A 14,585-nucleotide genomic window follows, 5' to 3' on the forward strand; every position below is an offset into this window, starting at 1 on the left:
AGAGATTCCTTTACAGGAAGTGGCCTGTCTGACCATTTCTTGAACTTCTTAGCCATCTCTATCTTTTACAAAGGATCTCTGCTCTAACGTGACACTTCCCACGTCTTCCATGGGCGCTCAGAGCCCGGGAAAAACCTGAATGTCGTCATCCCAGCCCCAGGCTGAAACACATTATCGCCTTTCTCAAGTGGCCGATCAAGGGACTGTGGGCTTAGGCGCGTGCCCTGGCTGCCCCCGTCTTTGTGATTTTTCCTCTGTTTGCCGAAAAGGAGATTCCCGGTCGGAATATTATCGCTTTTTTACGAGATAAATTGCATAAAAATTGATTTTAAACAGCGGTTGACATGCTTCGAAGTACGGTAATGGAATATTTAGAATTTTTTTGTCACAAATTGCGCCATGCGAGCGACCCTGATTTACCATTTCGGATAGTTTCTGGAACGCACGAACAAAACGCCGCTATTCGGATATAACGATGGATTATTTGGGACCAAACCAACATTTGTTATTGAAGTAGCAGTCCTGGGAGTGCATTCTGACGAAGACAACAAAAGGTAATCAAACTTTTATAATAGTAAATCTGATTTTGGTGAAGGCTAAACTTGCCGGGTGTCTAAATAGCTAGCCCGTGATGGCTGGGCTATGTACTTAGAATATTGCAAAATGTGCTTTCACCAAAAAGCTATTTTAAAATCGGACATATCGAGTGCATAGAGGAGTTCTGTATCTATAATTCTTAAAATAATTGTTATGCTTTTTGTGAACGTTTATCGTGAGTAATTTAGTAAATTGTTAGTAAATTCCCCGGAAGTTTGCGGGGGGTATGCTAGTTCTGAACGTCACATGCTAATGTAAAAAGATGGTTTTTGATATAAATATGAACTTGATTGAACAAAACATGCATGTATTGTATAACATAATGTCCTAGGTGTGTCATCTGATGAAGATCATCAAAGGTTAGTGCTGCATTTAGCTGTCTTCTGGGTTTTTGTGACATTATATGCTAGCTTGAAAAATGGCTGTGTGATTATTTCTGGCTGGGCACTCTGCTGACATAATCTAATGTTTTGCTTTCGCTGTAAAGCCTTTTTGAAATCGGACAGTGTGGTTAGATAAAGGAGAGTCTTGTCTTTAAAATGCTGTGAAATAGTCATATGTTTGAAAAATTGAAGTTTTTGTATTTTACTAGCATGTGACTAGCATTCCCACCGAACACTGCCGGTGAATTTACTAAATTACTCACGATAAACGTTCACAAAAAACATAACAATTATTTTAAGAATTATAGATACAGAACTCCTCTATGCACTCGATATGTCCGATTTTAAAATAGCTTTTCGGTGAAAGCACATTTTGAAATATTCTCAGTAGATAGCCCGGCATCACAGGGCTAGCTATTTAGACACCCAGCAAGTTTAGCCTTCACCAAACTCCGATTTACTATTAGAAAAGTTTGATTACCTTTGGTGTTCTTCGTCAGAATGCACTCCCAGGACTGCTACTTCAATAACAAATGTTGGTTTGGTCCCAAATAATCCATTGTTATATCCAAACAGCGGCGTTTTGTTCGTGCGTTCAAGACACTATCCGAAAGGGTAAATAAGGGTGGCAAGCATGGCGCATTTCGTGACAAAAAAATTCTAAATATTCCATTACCGTACTTCGAAGCATGTCAACCGCTGTTTAAAATCAATTTTTATGCCATTTTTCTCGTAATAAAGCGATACTATTCCGACCGGGAAAGCCTGTATACGTACAATGAGAGAGAAAATAAATACATCTCGTGCCCTCGTGCACGAGCGTGAGTCTCAGAGTACTCTGACTAGCCACTATCCAAACGCGATAATGTGTTTCAGCCAGAGGCTGCCTCGATATCATTCAGCTTTTTCCCAGGTTCTGAGAGCCTATGGGAGCCGTAGGAAATGTCACGCTACGGCAAAGATCCTCAGTCTTCAATAAAAAGAGCCAAGATGAACAACAACTTGTCAGAGAGGGCGCTTCCTGTTTGGAATCTTCTCAGGTTTTTGCCTGCCATATGAGTTCTGTTATACTCACAGACACCATTCAAATAGTTTTAGAAACTTTAGGGTGTTTTCTATCCAAAGCCAATAATTATATGCATATTCTAGTTACTGGGCAGGAGTAGTAACCAGATTAAATCGGGTACGATTTTTATCCGGCCATGTCAATACTGCCCCCTAGCCCTAACAGGTTAAAATCTGACATAGCGAGTGCATAAAGGAGTTCTGTGTCTATAAAGCCTTTTTGAAATCGGACAATGTGGTTGGATTAACGAGAGTCTTATCTTTCAAATGGTGTAAAATAGTCATATGTTTGAGAAATTGAAGTTATAGCATTTTTAAGGTTTTTGTATTTCGCGCCACGCTCTACCATTGGATAATGAGACTCCTCAAGTTACAGCCTCATTCTAAAATTGATTAAGTATTTATTTTCCTCATCAATGTACACACTATACCCTATAATGAAAAAATACAAGTTTTTTTCTACATCTGGATTGTAATCCACCTGTGGTAAATTCAATTGATTGGGCATTATTTGTAAAGACACACAACTATATAAGGTCCCACAGTTGACAGTGCATGTCAGAGTAAAAATCAAGCCTTGAGGTCAAAGGAATTGTCCATAGAGCTCCTAGACAGGATTGTGTCGAGGCACAATCCTGGGGAAGGGTACCAAAACATTTCTGCAGCATTGTAGATCCCCAAGAACACAGCGGCCTCCATCATTCTTAAATGGAAGAATTTTGAAACCACCAAGACTCTTCCTAGAGCTGGCCACCCGGCCAAACTGATCAATCGGGGGCCTTGGTCAGAGAGGTGACCATGAACCCGATGGTCACTCTGACAGAGCTCCAGAGTTCCTCTGTGGAGATGGGAGAACCTTCCAGAAGGACAACCATCTCTGGAGCACTCCACCAGTTAGGCCTTTATGGTAGAATGTCCAGACGGAAGCCACTCCTCAGTAAAAGGCACATGACGGCCCACTTGGAGTTTGCCAAAAGGCACCTAAAGACTCTCAGACCATGAGAAACAAGATTCTGGTCTGATGAAACCAAGATTGAACTCTTTGGCCTGAATGTCACTTCTGGAAGAAACCTGGCACCATCCCTACGTTTAAGCATGGTGGTGGCAGTATCATGCTGTGGGTATGTTTTTCAGCAGCAGGGACTGGGAGACTTGTCAGGATCGAGGGAAAGATGAACGGAGCCAAGTACACAGAGATCCTTGATGAAAACCTGCTCCAGAGCACTCAGGACCTCAGACTGGGGTGAAGGTTCACCTTCCAACAGGACAACGACCCTAAGCAAACTGCCAAGACAACGTAGGAGTGACTTCGGGACAAGTCTATGAATGTCCTTGAGTGGCCCAGCCAGAGCCTGGACTTGAACTCGATCAAACGTCTCTGGAGAGACCTGAAAATTGCTGTGCATCGACGCTCCCCATCCAACCTGAGAGAGCTTGATAGGATCTGCAGAGAAGAATGGGAGAAACTCCCCAAATACAGATGTGCCAAGCTTGTAGCATCATACCTAAGAAAACTCAAAGGTGCTTCAATAAAGTACAGAGTAAAGGGTCTGAATTGTTATGTAAATGCGATATTTCATAAAGAAATTTCTAAAAACCTGTTTTTGTTTTGTCATTATGGGGTATTGTGTGTATATTGATGAGGGAATAAAAAAAAATACATTTTAGAGTAAGGCTGCAACGTCACAAATTGTCAACCGGTCTGAATCCTTTCCCAATGCACTGTATCAAGGATTCTGAGCTACATTTTGTACACATTAAAATTTGATGATGTAACATTCATTTCTTTCACCATATCTGAATAATTTAGCCTACCTTGATATAATGCATTTTTTCTGTTAATACTGTTAATACTTATAATTCTCAGATATAATGCCAATACATTTTGTAGACACATTTCATGTGTCTTCTAAATTATTAGCTCTTACCAATCGAACACTATAGGCTCCAACATTGGAAGTCAAATAATTTTTAACTATTTCCATCTAAAACACATTCATTCAAAACCAATCAATTATGGAAACATTCTCTTTTACATTAAATTATGTAATTAAAAACAATGTGTGTATCTCCAGGCAGAGGCCCTCACCTGTGACCCCACTCCCCAGCATCATGGTGGGGCTGACAGAAGAGCGTCCCAGGCGGCTGGGCATGGCAGTGGGGTTGGATGAATGTCCGGAGGGCCCATCCCACTCCTGGGATTTGGGAGACTCCTGGCTGCCTCCGTGATGAGCTTTGCTCTCGTGCCTGGATAGAGGTTCCGTACTGTGGCTCCTGGTCTTGGCCTCACCTGGGAGGGAGAGGGTTGTTTTGAAAGGCTATTACATTTAGTAAATGCTTATACGCAATCTATATGCACGCTGCCACCACTACACTAAAACCTCTGGACTCAGTGTACCAAAGTCCCCATCCTGTTATTACTGAAATTTCCATTGCTGTATAATGCAGTTTTACCGAAACTCCCTAGAGCTGCATTTACACAGACAGCCCAATTCTGATCTTTTCCCCAAATATTGTAGAAAGAGCTGTCAAAAGACCAATACGTGGAAATAATAACAGAATTTGGCTGCCTGTTTAAACACAGCATACCTATCTCTCATCCCTTCTTAATTGGAGGCATACCACCTGTGTTTATACTACCAAACTAAGAACCTAACTCAGATTTGTTTTTCATATGCAATTTTTATTTATGACTGTCCACACTCAGATTTACATGTGACCCATATAATTTTTGCACATTTACACTGACGTAGCCTCTGAAGTAGCATACATATGGAATGCTCATTTCCTGTCACTGTTCCTTTACATTTTGGGTACTTGTCGTAGTAGCGGCAGGTCGTATGCAAAAAAGCCAATTCACAGCAAAAAAATCTGATCTGAGGGTCCAGACTGAGGTCACATATGGAACATGAGAATTGTATCAGGATTGAGATCTACCAGTGGCGGTCAGTGCCGTTTAAGACGAGGGAGGACACTTTTTTTTTTTTATGAGCATGGTTTTATTTCTATTAGTGCATATTGGATGATACTGATGAGGTTGCTACAACCTAGCCTATGAATGAAAGTTTACAACGTACGTAGGTGCACAGCGGTCGAGAGACAAATTTGAGGTGACAGTGACATTCAATACCACCTTGCACACTCTTGCCTGCATCTAGCTGCTATAGGATGTAATCATTAGTCCAACAGTTGCAGTTTGTTACGTTTAAGAAACATTTTTTTCAACAGAATCAGCGGAATGAATACACCTTTGATCACGCGTAAACAGAGTTCACTCTCATAACAGCCACATTGTATTTGCTTGTGGACTTTAATGCACAACAAATCAAAAGCTTACCTTGACTTGGAAGACTTCCAATGTTGTGTTGGAAAGTCATAGCCAGCTAGCTAACATAGCATCCCTCTGTTTGAGCAGGGTGTTTCAGTAGGTTAAGCTAGCTAGCTGCATTTGCTAGCTAAGTAAGTGAAACTGAGAGTGAAAAAAAATGACAAAATCTCTCTCTCTATTTCTCTCTTGCTTCTCCTTCTTTTTGGAAGAAATTAATTTGTTCAAAACTGTTCAACTATTGTCTTCCTCTCTCTTTGAGTCAACTACTCACCACCTTTTATTCACCGCAGTGCTAGCTAGCTGTAACCTATGCTGTCAGTACTAGATTAATTATCTGATCCTTTGATTGGGTGGACAACATGTCAGTTCATCCTGCAAGAGCTCTGATAGGCTGGAGGACGACCTTCGGAAGTTGTCATTATTACTGTGTAAGTCTATGGGAAGGGGTGAACACCATGAGCCTCCTAGGTTTTGTATTGAATTCAATGTACCCAGAGGAGGACGGAAGCTAGTGGTCCTCCGGCTACACCATGGTGCTATCCTACAGAGTGCTGTTGAGGCTACTGTAGACCTTTGCAAAATAGTGTGTTTTAATCAATTATTTGGTGACGTGATTATATTTAGTATAGTATTGTCTAAAAAGTTTTACTTTTAAAATGTTTTACAATTTAAATTTGTATGAAATTCACTGAGGAGGATGGTTCTCCCATTCCCCCTCTGAAGAGCCTCCACTGAGATCCACATATGGAAGTAGTATAAATTGGAAGTCAAAAGATTAGATTCCATATTTATTTTGCCTATTCACCCATTTCACCCATTTTGCCTGTTCACCCATTAGTGAAAAGATCAGATAGGTATCAGATATGGAAATAATTAGCATAAGATCTGAATTGGGCTTCCTGTTTATACACAGCCATTGACTTGCTCACAGAACTGGCTTGTTCTTGATGTACCCGTACCTCATCATGATTAGGGAAAACTGCATTCGATTATATGCCACTCAGACATGGAATGAACTCCAGGAAAAATTAGACAAAACTATTCCCCTATGGTTGTTTTAATGCCATGATTGGTTGATTGATTATGTGTATTTTGTATTTGCTTCCCTGGTGTATACATTATATTTGATGTGTGTGTTTTGTATTTTATATGTTGTGCATGGGTCATTTGAATAAGAGACCTGAGTCTCTCAATATGACTTCCCTGTCTAAGCAAAGGTTCATATTTACTTCCAGAGTGTATTTATTTTGTATTCATGTATGTGTTTATTATTTTGTATGTTGTGCAGGGGTCACAAAAAAAACAACAACATGAGTTTCAATATGACATCCCTGACTAAATAAATGTTAAATCACCCAAAATAAATACAAATACAAATGTATGTAGATAAGAAAGGGTCAAATCATCAATCAAATTGGGCACCACTCCAATCCTCTCAGATCAACACCGCACAGGTCCCTAAGGAGTCCTGGGGTCCTTTGGGATGTTAGGATATGATGATATGAACACGGGGTGTCACTGTAGAGCTAAATACTGTTGGGTGTAGAGGTGTGTAGCTAGGAAGGGAGGAGGCAATACTTCCAAAAATGTTGCAGATGTCTAAGGTTGTGTACATTGTGCCAAGAGGAAGCTATAGCAATGCCAGATGGCCTATTATCTCTGTACAACCCGTCAGGTTGAATGGTCTAACACCCTACACCAGCAAAATCATGGTGTTGTGTTCTGGTCATCCCTTCTCTTCTACACTGTCCATTTCTGCATGCTTATTCTACTCATGCTTTCTCCTTTCTCCGCCCGCCCACACGTCCTCATCCCTCTTTTCCTGTCCTCTGCTGGGCGGCTGGGCTGTCTTCTTAAACCCTGCAACCTGCGCTCACAGCCTGTCCATTTGCCACCACATTCATCACGTCCTTCATGTGCGCTAAAGGCATTAAGGAAATTGCTTTGCTAGCAGATGAAAGCTTTTTTCAATTATATTCACTGGCAAGTGTATGAGCCGTAATAACCTTCTTGAGCACGGTCCATTTGCCAGCCAGAGCAGAAGATCGAGAGAGAGAGAGCGAGCGAGAGCGAGAGAGAGTATTTTCGTGATGCTATGTCGCCCTGTAGCACTCACATCTCTAGTCATAAAATGCTTTGAAAGGCTGGTCACAGCTCACATCAACACCATCACAAACACCCTGGACCTACTCCAATTCGCATACAGCTCCAACAGATCCACAGATGATGTAATCTCTATTGCACTCCACACTGCCCTTTCCCACCTGGACAAAAGAAACACCTACGTGAGAATGCTGTTCATTGAGCATGCTGTTCATTGAGCACCTTGGCATTCTTGGGCACAGGGACTATGGTGGTCTGCTTGAAACATGTAGGTATTACAGACTAGGTCAAGGAGAGGTTGAAAAACACAAAATAGCACAATTGGTCAGGAGCGTGTGTGTGTGATCTGCATCATGATAGGCCTATGTGAGAAGCAGTGTTTCACAGAAGTTCTGGGCTACCGAGTGGTCTAAGCTACTGCATCGCAGTCGTCTAAGGCACTGCATCGCAGTGCTAGATGTGCCACTAGAGATCCTGGTTCGAGTCCAGGCTCTGTCGCAGCTGGCCGCGACCGGGAGACCCATGGGGCGGCAGACAAGGGGCCGATCGTCGTCCGGGTTAGGGGAGGGTTTGTCCGGCAGGAATGTTCTTGTCCCATCACACCCTAGCGACTCCTGTGGCGGGCCGGGTGCAGGTGTACGGTGTTTGCTCCGACACATTGGTGCTGCTGGCTTCCGGGTTAAGCATGCATTGTGTCAAGAAGCAGTGCGGCTTGGCTGGGTTGTGTTTTGGAGGACGCAGGGCTCTCGACCTTCTCCTCTCCCGAGTCCATACGGGAGTTGCAGTGATGAAACAAGACTAACTACCAATTGGATACCATGAAATTGAGGAGAAAACGGGGTAAAAATATGAATATATTTAACCTCGGTCGCCTAGGATAGGGGGCGCTACAGCGATTTTTGAAAAAGATTTGTGCCCATTTTAAACGGCCTCCTACTCAAACTCAGAAGCTAGGATATGCATATAATTAATACTTGTGGATAGCAAACACCCTAAAGTTTCTAAAACTGTTTGAATGGTGTCTGTGAGTATAACAGAACTCATATGGCAGTCAAAACCCCGAGACCGATCGTAACAGGATGTGGAATTCTGAATTGCGGACTCAACTTCATCACTTTGCCTATAAATCACACCGTGAGCAATGGTTCATTGAGCACTTCCTATTGCTTCCACTAGATGTCCCCAGTCTTTACAAAGTGGTTTGAGTCTCCTACTGTGAAAACTGCCTGAATGAGACGCTGTGGAAAGTGGTCACATGAGGAGGACCATCACCATTATGACGCCGGCGCCCCTGGCTACCCTCCCCTTTCGAAACGTTTTGAAAGAGAATGCAATCGTCCCCCTTGAATCTTATTGGAGCTCTGGTTGAAAAAGGCCCTAAACATTTATGTTATACAACGTTTGACATGTATGAACGAACCTACATTTAAAAAAATATGCATTTTATTGAAAGAGTAGTCCCGCAGCTGACGGAAGTTTTGGAGCAGCCTTCAGAACGCGCTAACAAGAACAAGCTATTGGGACGTAAAGGATTAACTTTTTCGAACGAAAATACATTTGTTGTGGACCTGGGATTCCTGGAAGTGCTTTCTGAGGAAGATAATCAAAGGTAAGGGATTAAGTTCTGGGCTCATGCTAATTCTCCTTGCTGGACACACACTGACTGACAGCATCTGTGTACACACACAACACCCATTGGTCTTGCCTCCTCCATGCTCCCTCAATTCCACAGCAGATAACATACACACTATACACACACATACACATGGATTTTGTGTTGTAGATATCTGATAGTATAGTAGTGGCCTGAGGGCACACACTTAATACAGTTGAAGTCAGAAATTTACATATGCTTAGGTTGGAGTCATTAAAACTTGTTTTTCAACCACTCCACAAAATTCTTGTTAACAAACTATAGTTTTGGCAAGTTGGTTAGGACATCTACTTTGTGCATGACTCAAGTAATTTTTCCAACAATTGTTTACAGACAGATAATTTCACTTATAATTCACTGTATCACAAATCCAGTGGGTCAGAAGTTTACATACACTAGGTTGAATGTGCCTTTGAACAAGTTGGAAAATTCCAGAAAATTATGGCATGGCTTTAGAAGCGTCATTTGAGTCAATTGGAGGTGTACCTGTGGATGTATTTCAAGGCCTACCTTCAAACTCAGTGTCTCTTTGCTTGACATCATGGGAAAATCAAAAGAAATCAGCCAAGAACTCAACAAAAAAATTGTAGACCTCCACAAGTCTGGCTCTTCCTTGGGAGCAATTTCCAAATGCCTGAAGGTACCACGTTTATCTATACAAACAATAGTACGCAAGTATAAACACCATGGGACCACGCAGCCATCATACCGCTCAGGAAGGATATGCGTTCTGTTTTCTAGAGATGAACGTACTTTCGTACGAAAAGTACAAATCAATCCCAGAACAACAGCAAAGGACCTTCTGAAGATGCTGGAGGAAACAGGTACAAAAGTATCTATATCCACAGTAAAACGAGTACTATATTGACATAACCTGAAAGGCCGCTCAGCAAGGAAGAAGCCACTGCTCCAAACCTGCCTTAAAAAAGGCAGAATAAGATTTGCAACTACACATGGGGACAAAGATCGTACTTTTGGAGAAATGTCCTCTGGCTTGATGAAACAAAAATAGAACTGTTTGGCCTTAATAACCATCGTTATGTTTGGAGGAAAATTGGGGAGGCTTGCAAGCCGAAGACACCATCCCAACTGTGAAGCACGGGGGTGGCAGCATCATGTTGTGGGGGTGCTTTGCTGCAGGAGAGACTGGTGTACTTCACAAAATAGATGGCATCATGAGGTAGGAAAATTATGTGGATATACTGAAGCAACATCTCAAGACATCAGTCAGGAAGTTAAAGCTTGGTGGCAATTGGGCCATCCAAATGGACAATGACCCCCAAGCATATTTCCAAAGTTGTGGCAAAATGGCTTAAGGACAACGAAGTCAACGTATTAGAGTGGCCATCACAAAGCCCTGACCTCAATTCTATAGAACATTTGTGGGCAGAACTGAAAAAGCTTGTGGGAGCAAGGAGGCCTTCAAACCTGACTCAGTTACACCAGCTCTGTCAGGAGGAATGGGCCAAAATTCACCCAACTTTTTGTGGGAAGCTTGTGGAAGGCTTCCCGAAACGTTTGACCCAGGTTAAACAATTTAAAGGAAATGCTACCAAATACTAATTGAGTGTATGTAAACTTCTGACCCACTCTGAATGTGATGAAAGAAATAAATAAAAGCTGAAATTGTCACGTCCTGACCAGTATAGGGGTTATTTGTTATTGTTGTTTGGTCAGGATGTGGCAGAGGGTATTTGTTTTATGTGGTTCGGGGTGGTGGTTTATTTAGTAGGGTGTTTGATTTATTATTTCCGGGTTTTTGGGTAATGTTCTATGTGGTCTTTTGTATTTCTATGACTAGTTTATTGGGGTTGGACTCTCAATTGGAGGCAGGTGTTTTCTCGTTGCCTCTGATTGAGAGTCCTATATATGGGTATGTGTTTGGTTTAGTGTTTGTGGGAGATTGTTCCATGTATAGCTTATGGCCTTACAGGACTGTTTATTTGTCATTGTGTTTCTTTTGGTGTACGTGTTTATTTTGGTTTTTCCTTCTTTCCGTAATAAAAGAAGATGAGTACAGATATACCTGCTGCGTTTTGGTCTCAATCCAACGACAACCGTTACAGAAATAAATCATTCTCTCTACTATTATTCTGACATTTCACATTCTTAAAATAAAATGGTGATCCTAACTGACCTAAGACAGGGAATTTTTACTAGGATTAAATGTCAGGAATTGTGAAAAACTGAGTTTAAATGTATTTGGCTAAGGTGAATGTAAACTTCCAACTTCAACTGTATGTTGTGAAATGTATTGTAATGTTTTTTAAATTGTATATAAATGCCTTAATTTTGCTGGACCCCAGAAAGAGTAGATGCTAATGGGGATCCATTATAAATACAAACACTGTTTGTTTTCTCTCTTCGCATATCACTGGCTCTCTGATACACCGGACACACACACGTGCACACACATATACACACACACACACATATACACACACACACACATCTGACACTGCCTCCCTCTCTCTTTGTGCCTCTTAATCTATTCCCAACACTGTCTATCTTTCTCCTTCTGACATTGCCTCCACCCGTCCCCTCCTCTTTTTTTCTTTCTTAAATGGCCTGTCTCTCTTTATTTATCTCTAGGGTATCTGGGTAGAAGACAGATTGACAGCTATAATCCATGGGTGGATATATTCAATACTTTTTTGCAATTTTTTAGCAGTCACTCTGAATTTACATAGATAATTTGAGACATTTGTAACAGAACTGAAGATTAACATTCATTGAAGTATTACTTTAAGAAGCTACACTTGAGGTGGGGCTCCAGGAAAGTCTGGGTCAGTCCCTCTTAGTACAACATTCTCAAACTAACCTGTCTCATCCAAAATAAAATAAATATAGCAGCCATCTGTCAATAACAAAATCATTTCCATATTTGAGTAAACATCTACAGTACCAGTCAAAAGTTTGGACACACCTACACATTCCAGGGTTGTTCTTTATTTTTACTAGTATCTAATTTGTAGAATAATAGTAAAGACATCAAAACTATGAAATAACACGTATGAAATCATGTAGTAACAAAAAAAGTGTTAAACAAATCAAAATATATTTTATTCTTAGGTAGCCATCCTTTGTCTTGATTACAGCTTTGCACACTAATGGCGTTCTCTCAACCAGCTTCACGAGGTAGTCACCTGGAATTGCATTTCAATTAACATTTGTGCCTTGTTAAACGTTAATTTGTGGAATTTCAAATAAGCTCAAAATAAAGGAAGAGTAATGACAGTCCATCATTACTTCAAGACACGAAGGTCAGTAAAACCGTAAAGATTTAAGTTTCTTGAATTTTTTCAGATGAAACTGGCTTTCATTAGGAACGCTACAGGAAAGGAAGACCCAGACTTCCCTCTGCTGCAGAGGATAAGTTTATTAGAATTACCAGCCTCAGATATTGTAGCCCAAATAAATGCTTCAGAGTTCAAGTAACAGACACATCTCAACATCACCTATTCAGAGGAGACTGTGTGAATCAGGCCTTCATTGTCAAATTGCTGCAGAAAAACCACCACAAAAGGACACCAATAATAAGAAGAGACTTGCTTGGGCCAAGAAACACGAACAATGGACATTAGACGGTGGAAATGGAGCATGGAGGAGGAGGTGTGATGGTGTGGGGGTGCTTTGCTGGTGACACTGTCAGTGATTTATTTAGAATTCAAGGCACACTTAACCAGCATGGCTACCACAGCAGTGGGACTATAATTTGTTTTTCAACAGGACAATGACCCAAAACACACCTCCAGGCTGTGTAAGGGCTATTTGACCAAGAAGAAGTGTGATAGAGTGCTGCATCAGATGACCTGGCCTCCACAATCACCCGATCTCAAACCAATTGAGATGGTTTGGGATGAGTTGGACCGCAGAGTGAAGGAAAAGCAGCCAGCAAGTGCTCAGAGTATGTGGGAACTCCTTCAAGACTGTTGGAAAAGCATTCCAGGTGAAATTGGTTGAGAGAATGCCAAGAGTGTGCAAAGCTGTCATCAAGGCAAAGGGTGGCTAATTTGAAGAATTTAAAATCTAAAATATATTTTGATTTGTTTAACACCTTTTAAGTTACTACATGACTCCATAAGTGTTATTTCATAGTTTTGATGTCTTCACTGTTATTCTATAATGTAGAAAATAGTATAAATAAAGAAAAACCCTTGAATGAGAAGGTGTGTCCAAACTTGTGACTGGTACTGTATACATATTTTCCATGTGGGTAAACACTATGACTCTCGACTATCATCTGTGCCATGTGTTTGTTCCTATTCCTGTTCGCGTTTTGTATTCCTGCTACTGTCTGTGCTGTGCTGTGAGTCTCAGGATGCAGGCAATGCCAGGCCTATAAATAGGCCAGCCATGCTGTGTTATATTGCTGCTACACTGCTATGCTCCAGAATCTTCTAACCTCCCCTGCCTCTCTAGCCCCATGCTGCTGGATCCTGGAGGTTATACTTTTATTGGATGCACAGACCTTCGTTGAGGTATCGCAGCCAATCAGAGGGCCCAAAATATCTCTCCCTGGCACCAGAGCAAAGGCCTTGGCCAATCAGAAACAATAAAACAATAAGACAAGCACAGCCAAGTCCTATGACAGGAGACTGGTATCAGCCCGGCAAGTCAACACAGAATTATAGTGTTGCTGTGAAGAATAGATTCCTAATATGGACACCAAACATAAAAAGCTCTGTGTATTATTTCATAAAAACTGAAATCAATGGATTTAACCTAAATCGGTGCCGTTCTTGACACAGAAATCAGACCTTACCCTCTTGATCCAATTTCGGGTGCATCACCTTATGGCTTGTCTTGCCGTGCGTTACCGTGTGGCTTGCCTTGCATGCCAGTATGTGGTTGATGGTGAAGAGGTCCTCATGAGAGTTTACTATAATCTGTGGCGCACTTGCACTATAATCTGGTTCAATCTGCGACATCCACAGCAACGTTAAAGGTCCTATCTAACAGGATTCCAGGATTCCAAGTGGGGATTAATAATCTCATTGAGAAAACTGGTTCGGAACATGTTTTTGAGTTGAGTACTTCAGTTGCTTTTTTATTCTTAGTTTGCATGTGTGTGGAGGAATGAGTGTGTGAGATTGAGGGACTCTTTCTGTGTGTGTGTGTGTGTGTGCCGTGGTTGTGATCTGCATCATGACAGGTTTATGGGAGAGGCAGTGTGTCAAAGAAGTTCTGGGCTCATGCTAATTCTCCTTGCTGGACACATACTCCTAACACTGGTTGACAGTGCCCGTGCACACACACTCGCTGATTTGGCCTCCTCCATGCTCCCTCAATCCCACAGCACACACTGTCTGCTGTCTCTCTCCACATCTCGCTGGCTCTCTGATACAGCCGGGCACACACACTAGTGCTGAGCGATTAGTATTTTTTGAGGTCGGTCCGGTTTCGGTTCGATGTTAAAAATTATCACCGTTTTTGATTTTGATTTTTACACAGT

General features: G+C 41.6%; 1 protein-coding gene across 1 annotated transcript in view; it reads right to left on the reverse strand.

The window, feature by feature from the left end:
- The window catches only part of nyap2a (neuronal tyrosine-phosphorylated phosphoinositide-3-kinase adaptor 2a), a 155,546-nt gene that overhangs the window by 37,151 nt on the left and 103,810 nt on the right, over positions 1-14,585 (reverse strand). The window contains exon 5 of the mRNA XM_045724307.2: positions 4,135-4,335. Within this exon, the coding sequence (XP_045580263.2) occupies positions 4,135-4,335 (201 nt within the window). The remainder of the gene's footprint in view (positions 1-4,134; positions 4,336-14,585) is intronic.

This window comes from Salmo salar, chromosome 09 (genome assembly GCF_965601325.2).
Source record: "Salmo salar chromosome 09, fSalSal1, whole genome shotgun sequence".
NCBI classification, from domain to species: domain Eukaryota; kingdom Metazoa; phylum Chordata; class Actinopteri; order Salmoniformes; family Salmonidae; genus Salmo; species Salmo salar.